The sequence below is a fragment of the Rana temporaria genome, chromosome 1, assembly GCF_905171775.1.
Source record: "Rana temporaria chromosome 1, aRanTem1.1, whole genome shotgun sequence".
In the NCBI taxonomy this organism is placed as follows: Eukaryota; Metazoa; Chordata; class Amphibia; order Anura; family Ranidae; genus Rana; species Rana temporaria.
The window spans coordinates 354,742,148-354,758,159 of record NC_053489.1 but is presented as its reverse complement, the minus strand read 5'-3'; the positions used below and the strand labels follow the sequence as shown (position 1 = coordinate 354,758,159).

The 16,012-nt window shown below is 40.5% G+C and overlaps 1 protein-coding gene across 6 annotated transcripts in view; it reads right to left on the bottom strand.

Moving 5' to 3' along the window:
• Positions 1–9,392: 9,392 nt before the first annotated feature.
• The window catches only part of MYO9B (myosin IXB), a 201,472-nt gene continuing 194,852 nt past the window's right edge, over positions 9,393–16,012 (bottom strand). For 4 of the 6 annotated variants that reach the window (XM_040321203.1, XM_040321187.1, XM_040321217.1 and 1 more), the window contains 6 exons: positions 14,581–14,712; positions 14,351–14,474; positions 13,362–13,409; positions 11,353–11,486; positions 11,114–11,241; positions 9,393–10,159 (listed from right to left, as the gene is read on the bottom strand). In XM_040321203.1, coding sequence (XP_040177137.1) covers positions 9,744–10,159; positions 11,114–11,241; positions 11,353–11,486; positions 13,362–13,409; positions 14,351–14,474; positions 14,581–14,712 — 982 coding nt within the window. In that variant the 3' untranslated portion in view covers positions 9,393–9,743. Of the gene's footprint in view, positions 10,160–11,101; positions 11,242–11,352; positions 11,487–13,361; positions 13,410–14,350; positions 14,475–14,580; positions 14,713–16,012 lie in introns of all 6 variants that reach the window. The other 2 variants (XM_040321225.1, XM_040321208.1) reach the window with 2 other exon arrangements.

Below are 16,012 nucleotides of genomic sequence, written 5' to 3'. Positions count from 1 at the left end.
CACGCTGCCGACGGTGCGCTCGCGACCCACGACTGGGATCTTAAAGGGGAAGTACATGTATGCCCTTGTGCCCAGCCGTGCCATTTTGTCGACGTATATCGTCGTGAGGCGGTCCTCAAGAAGTTAAAGTGGTTGTAGAGTCAGGCGTCTTTATCTTAATGCACTCTACGCATTAAGATTAAACACCTTTGTGCAGCAGCCTCCCCAGCATCCCCTATTACTTAGCTGTGCCCCACCATTCTCCAGCAATGTCCACGAGTGCCTCAGCCATCCTGGACTTTCCTCCTGATTGGCTGAGACACTGCTGTGAAAGTCAATTAGCCGATTAGGAGAGGGGGTGGGGCCGAATGGATGCTCCGTGCCCTCATAGCAAGCTGCTTGCTGTGGGGGCATTCGTTAGGAGGGAGGGGCCAGGAGCGACGAAAAGGGACCTAAGAGGAGGATCTGGGCTGCTCTGTGCAAAATCACTGCACAGGGCATGCAAGTAGAACATATTTTTAGAGAAAAAAAAAAAACAGACTTTGCAATCACTTTGCAAATGTGCAATGGATAAAGAATTTTAAAACAAACATTCCAGTTTGGCTTTCACTTCTACTGTAACAAGAAAAACACAGGCATACTGTGTTAAGGTGACTACATAATTAGAAAATTCAAACACAGAAAAAAAGTGTCCAGTTATGTTTATTAACAAAGATGTTTGTATGTATTTTACACATACAAGACATGACAATTCATATCCAGTAAGTCTATACATCTATATACATTAAGACATGTGTAAAACAAGAAATATTTTAAAGTGGCTGGTTCTGTGACCTTTAATGTGGACCAGGTCTGAATCAAGTTTTTATACCTGCACTGTGTGCTTTGCCTTTATTTATATTGAGTGGCCGTTAGCAAAAATTTCAAATATTAAATCAATATGACAAAAGTAAGGCTAATACATTGATCACACATTCTGGAATAATGCAATATGCTTTTTAGGCAAGGTTGTTATAAAAACAAATGCTTTATCAAGTCACAAAATGCAACATTCTTGTTAAGACTCTATGGTGCAGTGATGCACTATTATTTTTGTTTTTATGTACTAGTCACCAGGTCCTTTGCAGATCAATAAAAATGACTCTGTTGTACAAGAACCAATCAGTTCCAAGACTATCAAACAACTCTCAAATATCCTGAAAGGTCAAACAGCAAAATACCTGGCATTTAACATGTGTAGCAGCTGTAACTCAACTGTAATTATAGAAAGAAAGTTCTGAAATTTAAAGTACCGGTCCATCTAAAACTGATATTGCAGTTAGGGAGGACACTGTTTTATAATATTTTTTTTAAATAAATCAGAGACCCAACTAATGAAGTCTTAGCAATGTGCGTTAATGTATTATAGACCATTGTAACCAATTTGTAGAACCAAGATTCATAACAGGGATATGCAATTAGCGGACCTCCAGATGTTGCAAAACTACAAGTCCCATCATGCCTCTGCCTCTGGGTGCATACTTGTGGCTGTCAGAGTCTTGCTATGCCTTATGGGACTTGTAGTTCTGCAACAGTTGGAGGTCCGCTAATTGCATATCCCTGGTCTATAAAGACAAGATGTGCTTTTTGGCTTCCCTAACCCAACTACCACATAAAATATAACCCCTTGCAGTAATATTTTTTTTTTTTTTTACTTATCTTTTATTTTTATTTTCTCCAACGTATACCATACAGTTGACTTAAATTACTTCTTCCAATAATATTACATTTTCAAATACATAATTCACATAAACTATCCTACTCAAGATCCTTATCTATACAGTATTCATTCCTATTACTCCCTATCTCCCCCCCCCCCCAAAAAAAAAAAAAAAAAAAATATTTTGTATCCAGGAATGATCTGATCTAGCATCGGATATAGGAGGACAGAATTTATTAATTTTTTTTTTAAGTGGACCTATGATTAAAAGGCACTTTTAAAAACGGAGATATACACACCGATTAGCCATGGCATTGTGACAGGTAAAGTGAATAACATTAATTATCTTGTGACAATGGCACATCTAAGTGGGTGGGATATATTAGGCAGCAAGTGAACATGTTGTTGCCCCTATAAAGTTGCTGTGTTGAAAGCAGACATAATAGGCAAGCATAATGATTTTAAGCACCTTTGATGAGGGCTAAATTGTAATGGCTAGACAACTGTGTCAGAGCATCTTCAACAATGCAGCTTTTGTGGGTTGTTTACAGTTTGTGGTGGTCAGGATCTACCAAAAGTGGTCCAAGAAAAGAAAACCCAGTGAACTGGCTGGATGGGACAGCCAAGGCTCACTGATGCATGGTCGGCCCAATAGAAGATCTTCTGTAGTTCAAATTTCTGAAAGGATAATTTTGGTTCTGATAGAAAGGAGTCAGAACACAGTTCCTCGCAGTTTGTTGCATGATGGGCTGCGTAGCCCCAGACCAGTCAGCGTGACTATGCCAACATATGTCCATAGCCAAAAGCACCTACAATGGATATGGACCACTGAGGAATGGAAGAAGGTGGCCTGGTCTGATGAATTCAAGAATGGTTTGAGGAATACAAGTTTAAGATGTTAATTTGGACTTCAAATTCTCTAGATCGCAATCGCACTGAGCATCTGTGGGGTGTGCTGGAAAAACAAGTCTGCTCTATGGAGGCCTCACTTCACAACTTACAGGACTTTAAGAGGTTTTAAAGGCCATTGAAAAAACAAACATGTTATACTTACCTGCTAGTATTGCAGAGAGGGTCCCTAAAGCTCCTCTTTTGGGGTCCCCCCACTGGTGCCCTTGGCTTCTACTCCTCTCCATGCATCACCATAAGAAGCCGCTTCTAATGGAGGTGCACATGCAGGCTGGCTCCCTAGCTGGGCTATGTGTGTCCACAGACACAAAACATGCAGCTCAACCCCATCCCCTGCTTTCAGTATTTGATTGACAGCAGCAGGAGCCAATGGCTCACCCTGCTGCCTCTCTGCCCCATGAATGCAGGGAGAGAGACTCTACAGACTGGCACAGTGATGGATTGAGTGAGGCAAGTACTTATTGGGTGGGGGGGATTGGCACACAAATATGGGGGACATTTTTTACCCTAATGCAGGGAATGCATCAAGGTAAAAATGTATGCATTTAAAAAACACTTTAAAGGATCCGTTACTGATGTCTTAGTGCCAGATACCACAGCATACTTTTACAGGTCGAGTGGAGTCCATGCCGTGACAGGTTATGGCTGATATTTGTGGAAACACATAATGGTCCATGTATAAAAAGTTATCTGATGCGACACACTTCCACGCTCCAACAAAACTTGCTTCATTTTAGCATAATTATATCCTATGAACATAATCACCATCCAATGGCCATAATGCATATTTTCCTGATATATAAAAACAAATACTGCAATATGGCCACTAGACAGCACTTCCAATCATAAGCGATAATTATAATTCTCAGAATACTCTAGATTCATTGGAGCTGTGCAGATGTTTGTCAGATTCATTCAGAAAACTTTTTGTATCTAGCCCCCTTAAAGTAGTGTTAAACCCAAAAGCAAAGATTTATTATATTGCAGCTTACCAACAATTCAATGTGATGGCTGTATTAGTTTTATTTTTAAGGCTTGCTTTCTTCTATGTCCATCTGTTTTTCAGCAGAAATGCTCTTGCAGTTAGTTACAGGGATCAGACAGACCATTTAACACTGGCAGGGGTGCTTAAAATTATCAGCTTTTATGTAAAACCTTTATCCCCAAAAAAAACAAAAAACTTTGCTGTAACTGATTATAAAGCTGGAGCTATATTAGCTGGAGTTTGGCTTCAATTTGTTACTGTATTTAAATCTAGTACTTTGAACACTCCCCTCTCAGGGGGACAGACAATGCTGCTGTCCAAATCTGCCTCCTGTTCTCATTCATCCAAAGTAGTGCGTTACTGGCCATATCCCCAGGTAATAACAGAGGGGGAAAAACCTAAAAAAAGGTAACTGATCCATCCACCACTTCTAATGATTGGTAACCTGCAATATTTTACATTCTTGGTTTTGGGTTTAATACTGCTTTAACCACTTGCTTACTGGGCACATATACCCCCCTCCTGCCCCGGTGAAATTTCAGCTTCCGGCACTGCGTCGTTTTAACTGACAATTGCGCGGTCGTGCGACGTGGCTCCCAAACAAAATTGACGTCCTTTTTTCCCCACAAGTAGAGCTTTCTTTTGGTGGTATTTGATCGCCTGTGCGGTTTTTATTTTTTGCGCTATAAACCAAAAAGTGTGACAATTTTGAAAAAAAATACAATATTTTTTACTTGTTGCTATAATAAATAGCCCAATTTAAAAAAAAAACACATTTTTTTTCTCAGTTTAGGCCGATACGTATTCTTCTACATATTTTTGGTAAAAAAAAAAAAAAAAAAAAAAAATCGCAATAAGCGCAAAAGTTATAGCGCCTACAAAATAGGGGACAGAATTATTTTTTATTATTTATATATTTATTCACATTTATACTGCAATCAGTGCTATAAATATTCACCAATTACTGTATAAATGTGACCGGCATTGAAGGGGTTAACACTAGGGGGTGAGGAAGGGGTTAAATATGTTCCCTATATAGTGTTATAACTGTAGGTGGGGGGGGGGGGGTGACCGATCAGGCACGATTCCTTGCTGAACCAGCTAAATATCAACCCATCTTGACCTGTAGGGAAGTGTCCCCCAAGCTATCAGATAGGCCAACTCAGATTTATATTTTGCATAGGACGTACCTTACCCTTATCAGGGTGGCCAGATACAGGAGGGAACAGTACACTCTTTGCCCGATGTGTGGGGTGGAAACGGGTACATTCTTTCATCTTCTGTGGTCCTGCCCTAGGATTCAGGGCTACTGGACTCAGGTGGTCACCTTTCTGCACGACCGCATGGGCTCACCAGTGGCTCTTGACCCTAAACAGTGTCTTCTGGGCATTTTTCCAGAGGTTATGGACAGACACACTAAAACTTTTTTGCAGGAGACGCCGTTTTCAGCTAGAAAACTCGTTGCCAGAAAATGGATGAGACATTTGCCCCCAGAATGGACAGAGTGGAAGGTGGAGATAAATGGGACGTTGCCTTTTAAAAAGTACTTGTACATTAATAGAGGGTGCCCAGAGAAATATAACAAGATATGGGACCGCTGGTTGAATGACTGACACATGCACATGATCGGAGGGGAGTGCCCCTGCTTATATATTACACGCTATAGGTTATTGACACTATATTGTTCAGTCTGTTGGCCCTAACTGTGCTTTTGGCTATTGATACCAATTTCTAGAAAGGTTATGTGATATTATGTATGAACCAACTAATGATGCCTTTTGTGTTTTTTCTTTCTGACCATCGTTACTGTTTATATGCAAGTGTGTCTCATGTGTACATACCAATTTGTTCAATAAAAACCTTTGTTTGGAAAAAAAAAAAAAAGTGTAAAGCTGTGAGATTCAGATGGCACTGTTGCAGGGAATACCATATATTTTTAAGCTTTATTGTTCTGGATTATTTACTTTTGCAATGAAAAATGTAACTTGCAGCTGAAACACTTTTGGCAGTTATTTTACAAAAAAAATAAAAAAATGTTTTTAATGTGCAAATATCAACCCATCTTAAGCCAGTTTTACACCTCCAATCCTTCGAATTAAGGGGATGGAATCTCAACGACAAAAAATAGGTGTTGCATCTCCTAAACAAGATACGTGGGAGAATTTGTGGTACCAGCACAAAATAGCCTTCAATGGGCGTGAAGTTACTCCTGAAACTGCTAGAAAACACAAGGATTTGATCCCATAAAATTCAACATGACTTAAAGGGGGGTAGGGTACTAACACAAGCATAGGCAGAAATGCAAGTTAGTGAGTTATGAATCACCAGAACATCCAAATGTATCACTTGGCCTTGCAGAAGAATTCTGCAGAACCCTGAGCACAAGACTTGGAACCAACAAGCTCATTATCCTCCAAGGTTTAACTGAGCATTAACAGCCATTGAACGGGGGACAGGAATCTTGGCAGAACTGTTAAGTTTTCATAATTAGGTGCAAGCCCTTGAAAATTCAGGGTGGCTCTGGGACTTCTAGTGATAATTTCTACTTGCCACATTGCATCTGAGGCCCACAAACCTCACCTCTCAGTGTGAAGACTACTGGGTCAGCATCCCAGCAGCATACGCATCAGACCCATGCAGAAACAGGGGTCTACCCCAGAGCAGTGGAGAGATCACTTTTGAGGGATCCAACCCAATTTGACAGATTAAGGTCATTGCCAACACAGTTAAAAGAACAGAACCAGTCACTATGAGGTGGGTTGCAAGAAACCTGCCTGTCAGTAGAATCCTTACACATAAGCAATTATGCGGGTCACTGGTGGATAAACAGTAAGAATAGGGGCCACCTTTTGATAAACTCCTCCTCAAAGGTGAATCATTTCTGCACACTTTTAGGTGAGGCCCAGAACCCTTCAGGGTGCTTACAGTTCACATGGAGGAATACCTCAAATAATGAGTGTAGTGAAAAGGCAGCTGTAGGAGCTCTAAAAGATCCAAGAATGGAGATAGCCGGTTAAGCCTTCAAATGCAGGAGAAATTGCACTGGACCAATAAGGTCATGCAACTCTGATGTGATGGCAGGAGACTGTGGCGTCTCAAAAAGAGACAACATATTGCCAAAAATTCTGAGAGGACCTAGATGTCCCTAGGAAAGGGGAATTCACCTCACCCAATAGAGCTCTGCAAGAATCTGATGATGCAGACACCAAGTTCCAGGACCAGATTGCTGGCACAAGTTCCCTCAAAAGATACCAAGAACTAGTAGGGGAGTATGGGCTGGGGTCACTCGTAGTAGCAGGACTGCCCCCTCATTGCCTGTGTGTAGACATGTTACATAATGTGACTAGGCCCAAGGTTCAAGGCAAGACCTCAATTAATCACGAAAACCAGGCAAGTATCCAATACTCCTTGTGGGTGGTAGTATAACCTTACTGCATCTGAATTCCTGATTCCTCAATGGATGAGAAACAAACAGATTTCTGCTGTAGATGACTTACCGCCACCTTGATTCACCCCACTTTTGATTAACACACAGCACGGATATAAGGAGGATTGTCAGGGCGCTGCATGTATAGCCTGGAATGATTTGTTCTCAGTGTTGATAAAACTGCAGCAGGTGGATACTCGTGCAGAAAGAGAATTTCCAGGTAAACTGGAAAATTCATGATTTTGATAAAAGCACTTTTTTTTAACATTTTGCTAGTGCGTCTTCACATGGAAAGAACACAAGCAGGTTTTAATGTTAACTATTGACTACCGCAGGGACATTCTAATGTCATGGTATGCATATGTTAAAAAAAAAAAAAAAAAAAAAAAGAAACTAAGGATTTCATATCTGGTTCACAGATTGTGTAAGAACAAGGAAGGTCACTCTGTTAGCGCTGTACACCAAGTTCATTATGTGAAAACAATCTCTCGTCAATAAGGCACTTAGGGGTTACATAAAACAAATATACATCAGCTGTGCAAATTACAAACCTGGGAACCGTAAAAAGGTACTGTAACAGTATAGGAAAACCACTAAATAACTTGCGTACCATTTGATCCATAATACATTTGCGAACAGAAAAGAAAAAACATAATTCCAGTCCAGTAATAAGAGGGCATTGCCCTTGGCATTATTACTCACCTGTTCCAGAGGGTGAAAAGCAAAGTGAATGCATTGCTTGCACCAGTAACAGAAAATGGCCAATTACTACAGATCTAGGCATTTAAGGGGAAGCTTATCATATTTAAGGAATGGTAACTAAATTTCTTTGTCATAGGAATATTTTTATAAAACATCTAGGTAATAATGCTGTCAAGGCCATGGTTAACAAATGTTAGGATCACTTAAAGCAAAAAACATTTTTCTGTATGAATAGGTGCAACATGTTCACTTTGGAATAGCTGTATGTTTCCTTATCTGTGTGCAATATGGCGATGCAGAGCCCATGGGTATAACAGGTCCTGGAAAAACTGTTGTGACTTCTGTGTAGCAGGAACAGAAAAGGCAAGACACATGAAACTGTCCACTGCCAGCATGAGGTTCTAACCATGCCTGCCTAAAATCTTTAGTTGTTTTTATTGTGGAATGCTGCCACCCAGAACTCTTGGCCATTTTATTTTGTGTGGTTTATGATGGGACAGCCCATGTGTAACGTTACAATTACACCCTCTGGTCACATTTGAAGCTCCATCTCTGAAAACTCTCTTACATGATCTCTTCATGACTGTCAGGATTATACATCAGCCTCAGATATCAATGGACAATCCTATAATGTGAAATTGATCAGCAGCAGTACACAAAAGGTTAAAGCTGGCCATCGATGGATCGAACTTTAGTTGATCCCATTAGAGAGAAGTCTCTCAAACAGGAATGTTGGAAAATCTTCCTGTAATTAGCACGGCAGCGTTGATCAGTGTATTCTGACACAGGAGTCTCACTGTCAGAAGACAATAGCGCAATGGGGGGGAATTTCTTCATTCACCTCAAATGTGTGGATGAAGGAATCCATTTGATCCTAACAGTCAATCTATGGCCAGATTAAGAGATCACTGACACAAAGTTTACAGCACTGTGTCTTGATAACAAAGTAATTGTATACGCACAGACTTCTCCCTATTATTGAAGAGTCTAATGAAAGCAATCATAAATAACAAGAGAAGCAGCTTCTGTCAGATGTTTGCCATCGTTAGTGATTTTCTTTTTAGGAATGAATTATGTTTGCAATCCCAGGGTAGCAAAGATACACAGGTCCTGGTTTAGTCAAACTTCAGGATGTGCAGCATAACCAATTTTCTTGGGGCCCATTCACACTTTAGTAATTCCTCGCAGTGCATTAAGGTAGCCCATTCATACATTTTAGCAAAGCAGTGCACCACGATGCACAGTATTTGCATTGCACGCTACTGTACAGTGAGATGGAGTGCCAAAACAATGAATGGTACTACAACAACCTTCAAGCAGGTTTGTTGCATTAATATACAAGTGTGAATGGGCCTGAAGAGTGAGTAGTGCTTACATGAGCAAGGTAAGCCAGCTTTAATAACTAATAAGTCATAATGTTATTCTCCAGCTCTTCAAGTAAATCTTCTTGTGTCACTAGGCAAAAACATTGTGGGTTTCTAGAGATTATTTTAGGTTTTCTACTACTGGTCCTCTAAAAAACGCATCAAAATTCACCTTTTAGACCCTTGTATCTTGCACTCTGTCAACTCTTTAAAACAAAAACACTTAAAATAGAAGACCCCCAACCTCCATCATTCTCAAATATTTTGGCCCGTTAACTAGTTATATATATATATATTTTTTTTTATGTAAAAAAAATGGCAACAACATTTAAAAAAATGCTAATGTAATATATGTTTAAAAAATATTACTGTAACAAGGCAAAATCTCACCTTTGGTCCTATTGTATAACAAAATTGGAATGAAAGGATTGCATCCGAATAACCTACAATACTGTAGGGAGGGTAACACTCACTCCTTACACACACTTTATACATTCATCTTAATACAGAATCCTCAAAAAGATAGGCAAACACTTTAAATATCTCACGTAATCTTTTGCCGTGCCTACTGGCATACAAGCTCAAATAATTCCACACCTCTGGTTCAAGAAACATGCTTGTCCATTATAAAACATGACGTTCATACAGTACATCTTGTATTGTTGATCAGAAGAGGTTTTAGAGGTTGGACTCCTCTGAGCAGGGAATCTGGAGGTGAGGGTCTGAAAAGCGCCGTTTAAGTTTGGCAGTGGGTTCATATTCTAAAGGTCCCTGTGTGGCCCCCAGCTCTGTTCCTTCAGGGATATAGACAGACTGGATACTGTCTGTTCTCCTCCCAGGCTGTTCCCTCCTCCGAATATTACTGGATTCCTCAGAATAGTCTACTGCCTTGGTTAAACCAGGAGGCAATTTTATGTTGGCATTCGGCATTACAGGGCTACGCCTAGGACCCCTCATTTTTGCAAGAAACGAGGATGGTCTTCGCTTGACAGTTGTTGGAGGCACAGACAAAGTGAAGAGAGGTGCTTTGGATGAAAGAAGTTTGGGATTTTCAACTGGTTGCAGCTTAACAGCAGAGTCTGCCACACATGTTGCTGTAGAAGAAAACATGATAATTATGCAACACATATTCTTGCTTACCTAGTGATAGCAACTGCATGCATTAATAAAAAAAAAACAAAAAAAAAACACTTGTAATGCCCTCAAATGTGGCCAAGCAAGTAAACTGAGAATGTAACAACTGCGCATTTACACAGCTTTTTCAAATAATTGTAGTACTAACAAAATCCAAATCAGGAATGATCTGCCAACATTACACGCAGCTTCTCAGTGTCTGTGACACATACAGAATGACATGCACTCGTATTGTGGAAAATGTTGGAGAGTCACTGTCATTTCAAAACAATCATTGCTAACCTTATTTAATAGGTTAGGCTAGCTGTCTATGTAAGCATAAGATTGCTCTCAGTTCTGAGCATTTGTTTTACAATTTTAATTTTTTTAAGAATAAGCGTCTTTTAAGATGATACTAAACATTTACTATTCTTTTAGAAGCCGACTGTTCAATGGCTTCTTTGTATGGGGGTGTAGTACACTGTTATACAAAACTACCCCAGAGAAATCTCCTTCTCATGTGATTTGTTTACAGCTGTTGCCATGAGTTTTCTATTAGAAAATGACCATCAGTCTTATAACTAAAGCAGGAAGACTAGAAAGTAGTTAGGAATCAGGAAGGGACTGGGATTTGTGTTGTGCGAGTTCCAATACCAGCATAGGTACAGTATAGTTTGCGTAAATCCTCGTCATGAATGTAAATGACCAGAGAATTGTTTTTAACCAGCAAAAGTAGAGTATCACTTGAAATATCCTTATACCGGATTTTGGCAGAAAAAAAAATATATAAAATATATAATGGGATTTGTTTTAAAAAGTTTCCCTGCACAAACCATGTACCATCTAAAAGTTCTGAGTATAGTAAGGCTGCAACAAATTTGGCATGCAGTGCAGTAAAAGTAGTAATATAAGGGACACAATACCTTAATACTGACCTTCCTTTACTGTATGAACTGGTCTATCATCCAATAAGCTCTCAGTGCTATTTGAAGTTTCAGAGTCCATATTCTCTTCATCTGATCCACGAGGTTCAAGCTCCGGTAGCCGGTAAGTAATGTCCTCTCTGTTAAACAGACAGAATGGGGAAAAAAAAAAAAAAAAAAAACCCGATGAGAACATCATTTATTACTACACTAGGGGGTCTTCCTGTTTGTATATGGCAAGTCTCACTCACTTCTCATCCTTGATAGATTGTATCCTTTCTATCAGGAACTCTGATTCTTGGGCTAAGTCAGGGTCTGCCAATTGCTCCTCTTGTACTGCCACCAGATCAGGTAAACCATTTCCACTGGGAGATGGGCTCTTGTTCTGTCATTTAAAAATGTAATTAAACACAAGAACAATTTATAAATGTTAACAAACCGAAAACGTTGCATTTTAGCGTGGTGAAGGGTTAGAACCCCTGTGTGCTTTTTATTTCAGTCTGTGTCCCTGCTGGGGAGATGCATCCCTCTATTTGTCCTGGTGACCAAAGTGAGGGAACATCCAAAATTTGGAGTTGTCTGGTGATGACCAAGAAGGAATTTACCTTACTTTTGTGAAATATTCCATCACTCCCTATTGTATCCACTGAACAGGAAGTGAAATCTCTGGGACTCAGATGGCAAAATATAAGAGATGTTTTACCTATTCTTTACTCTATCCAAAATTAAAAATACAAAAAGTTTTGGCTTTAGATGTACTTTAACTTCCTTAGAATTCACCCTTTTTGTGACCAGATACCCGAGCTTCAATGACTTCTTGCTGACTGACATTAGATAACACTATATTCTAAACAGGGGTTCAGGTAACAAACATGAATCTGGTAAAAGTCAGTTTACCTTCAAAGGCTCAGTACACCCAAAGGTGATATTTCAGTCACAGAATTAGTTTGCTAGATTGGAGTAAGCTAGTGTTCGCACTGCTAAAACAGGAGTGTCAAAAAGTAACATACAAACATTTCTGCATTCTCCCTAAACCCCCTCAAACTGCTGTACAAATATCTGTACGATACATGTTTTAAATATATACCATATGTTGTACAATCCAGGGGTGTTGTTTGGTGTTCCTATCCCTTCTGTAGGCCCGTTTCCAACTTAGAATAAAAACCCAAGATAGAAAGGGGACCATCATAAATGCTACAGCAGCTCTGCAGACATTGGTTAGGTGGGTTAAAGTGGTTGCAGACCCTTTCTAGTACCCAGTGAAGTGAACAGCCTCAGGTGATACACAGAGATGAAACAAATCCTCCTACATAGGTTTACTTGTATATCTACGGTCTTTCCCTTTCTACACTCTTTGGAAACTACAGATTGTATTAAAAATCTTCCTTCCTGTTTCAGCAGCACATAGGAGTGGGTGTGAAGTCTGGGCTTACACTGTGTGGGGAAAATGGAGGAAAGGCACACACCGCCACTCCACATAGGCAAAGGAAAGAAAGAACATGCAATGCTGTATTGAGAATAGACAAGCTCTCTGCTCATCTACCTCTAAGCACCCTCCCTAACACAATTTTTATCTGCAGTTATCTCATGTGTCAGAGAACTTGTCAGAAGTGACTCTGAGAGGAACGGAAGAGCAGAAAGACAGGGCACTTAGAGTTTTGGAGAGATTTTGGAGAGAGATAGGTAAACACTATCTTAGGTCAAATTTCATGAATGGAGTTTACAATTTACTTTACCAGCATCTGATACAAACTGAAATATCAGTCTTAAAGTGGTGTTAAAACAGTTTTTGTTTCCTACGTCCTTAAGGAGGTTTAGATCAATGCAACCCTAAGGTACTTCACAGCCGTTAATTTTGAAAAACAAATAGTAGATCTAGGTGCATGCAGTGAGAAATCCTGCCAATTTTAATGGACAAATAAAAATGAATCATTACTGCTTATACTGGGCTCCAATATGCTTTATGGCACTTTTGAATTGTAAATAGAAAAAACTGTGGGTAGATCTACTTTTCTAAGCTGAGGACTAATTTAGAATGAAGGTAAAAGCTAATGCGCTTCACTTTTGGTCAGCAAAAAGGTTTTTAAACAAAATTAGCAAAAGCCCACAACAGAAATATTTAATCAAATCCACAAATACCAGTAATCTGTTGTACTATTCCATCAGACATTTGTCCATTATAATTGGTCGCTGTTCTAATTATCTATTTTAGTGAATACAGTGGTGGCATGCAGAGGTGGTGAAAAGCAACTATACCTACCAGGAAGCCATCAATAGGAGAAATAAATCCTAAATGACCAGGCCATGTCTGCCACAAGGGGGAAACAAAAAAAGGAGGAGACAACACTCAGGTGTTAACACACTTAAATCAGTACATTACACTTTACTTTTAAGTAATGTATTTACCAATATTTCTGTTAAAGAGATACCATTGCTAAATGAAAGAGAGTGTGTGCAACGATAACTTCCTGACCTGGCTCCCTCATCGCTCTGTCACAGCCCTCAAATATATTTACAAAACATTTTCTATTCAATTGAATTTATTACTAAAAATACACTTCAAGGGACTATACAGTGATTGATCAGCATGCAATAACTCGTTTCTATCTACATTACAAGTATGCCCAGTTTACTTCTATAAAAGACTAGCTATAATTTACACACAGGAAGTTATGACATTAAAATATGCAGTTAACAGCACAACCGTGAGAAATACTCAAAAATCTGGAGTCTCTGGAATATATTCATTTATTCTGAAGAGGGACTATCCCTTCTGAGTTCATAGCTTGCTAGTAGGCTACTATATGGCTTTGGAACGCGAGTCATTCCCCTACCCACACCCACGCCCCCCCCCCCCCCCCACCCCTCTTTTTTTCTTCCTTTTACTTTCTCATCTCCCTCTACATTCTATTCGCTATATAGTTCTTAAGGAAAAGGTGAAAAGGAAGTGGAGAGGTTCTGGTGACTGCAGTCACTAACACAACGATTCAAGTGTATCCATCTCTATGCTATTTACTAACTGCATTGTTAATCCTGCAGTGATGTATTATTTGATGTATTATTGCGTACTCAAAACGATATTTTTTCTTTTTTGTATTGATTGTAATGCTTGGAGCTCTCACTTTGTTGGTGCTTAACAAAATGTATATTTGAAAAAAAAAAAAAAAATGCAGTTAAAAATGATAATAATTAGATTGCATAACTAAACAAATGATATAGTACAAAATTATGAGAGGACTTGTCACTTACTGTGCTTTGCCTCAGAAGGGAGAGCCTGCATACTGCACGTGTCTCTGCTGCTTCAAGAAGACCAATTTCCTGCATTTTGATTTTATATTGTCTTAGCTGTTCTTTGATTAACATCTCCACACATCTACAAGAAATTACAAAAGTTTCAAGGTATATTGCAACACAAATGTAATACACCCGATGTTCACGAAAGCAGAATTACATGCATATATTGTAGGTCTATTACTTACACAGTAGCTTTTGACACCTCTTTCATGCTCGTCAAAGGGTCATAATTATCTGGGCAGCGAAGCAGGCAGGGCGCAAACACTATTGCCAAAGAATTTGGGGACATGCGATTTACATCTTCCAAGAGAGAAACCCTATAAATAAGAAAATACTAGTTGAATCAATCCATCATACAAACATTGCTTTTTTTGACAAACTTCATGGGCTTAAAGCTGAACTCCCTTACCTTAAGTCTGGCACAGTTGTCCAAACCCTCCTGTACTGAAATTGCTTACTCCGATTTGACTGAACACCCGTGGCGGTTCGTCCATAGAGGGCGCTGGAGCGCCGCCCCCTCTGGCTCTCACCGCCACTGAGTCAAATAACATAGATTCATGCATTGCACGAATCTATGTTATTTTCGCCGCTGCCGTTGTTATTCAGATGGTCGGCGCTCAATGTCCGGCCATCTGAATAACGCCAGCTGGTTGGATGTACGGAAATGTCTATCAAAGCCAACAGCTCTGATAGGCTTTCCCAATACAGCCCTCGGGTCCCGGAAGCTTATTCTCGGAGCACACAGACTGTACGCCCCTAGAATAAGATGACAGGCGTCTCAGCCAATCAGGTTGGCCGGTTCTGGCTACCGGTAACCTGATTGGCTGAGACGCCTGTCAGTCATCGAGGGCGGGAGAAGACATCGTGGGACGTGGATGCCTAAAACCAGTAAAGGTAAGTGCCGGGGGGGGGGGGGGGGGGAGAAAGCAATTTACAGGGCACAGTGGGGACAATTGGCACAGCGGCGACCATTAAAGGGCACAGTGGCTGCGTTTAATGGCATGGCACAGTGGTGACAATGTATGGCATAGTGGCTGCGTTAATGGCATGGCACAGTGGTGACAATGGATGGCACAGTGGTGACAATGGATGGCACAGTGGTGACAATGGATGGCACAGTGGTGACAATGGATGGCACAGTGGTGACAATGGATGGCACAGTGGTGACAATGGATGGCACAGTGGTGACAATGGATGGCACAGTGGCTGCGTTTAATGGCATGGCACAGTGGTGACAATGGATGGCACAGTGGTGACAATGGATGGCACAGTGGTGACAATGGATGGCACAGTGGTGACAATGGATGGCACAGTGGTGACAATGGATGGCACAGTGGCTGCGTTTAATGGCATGGCACAGTGGTGACAATGGATGGCACAGTGATGACAATGGATGGCACAGTGACTGCGTTTGATGGCATGGCACAGTGACTGCGTTTGATGGCATGGCACAGTGGCTGCGTTTGATGGCATGGCACAGTGGCTGCGTTTGATGGCATGGCACAGTGGCTGCGTTTGATGGCATGGCACAGTGGCTGCGTTTGATGGCATGGCACAGTGGCTGCGTTTGATGGCATGCAACAGTGGCTGCGTTTGATGGCATGCAACAGTGGCTGC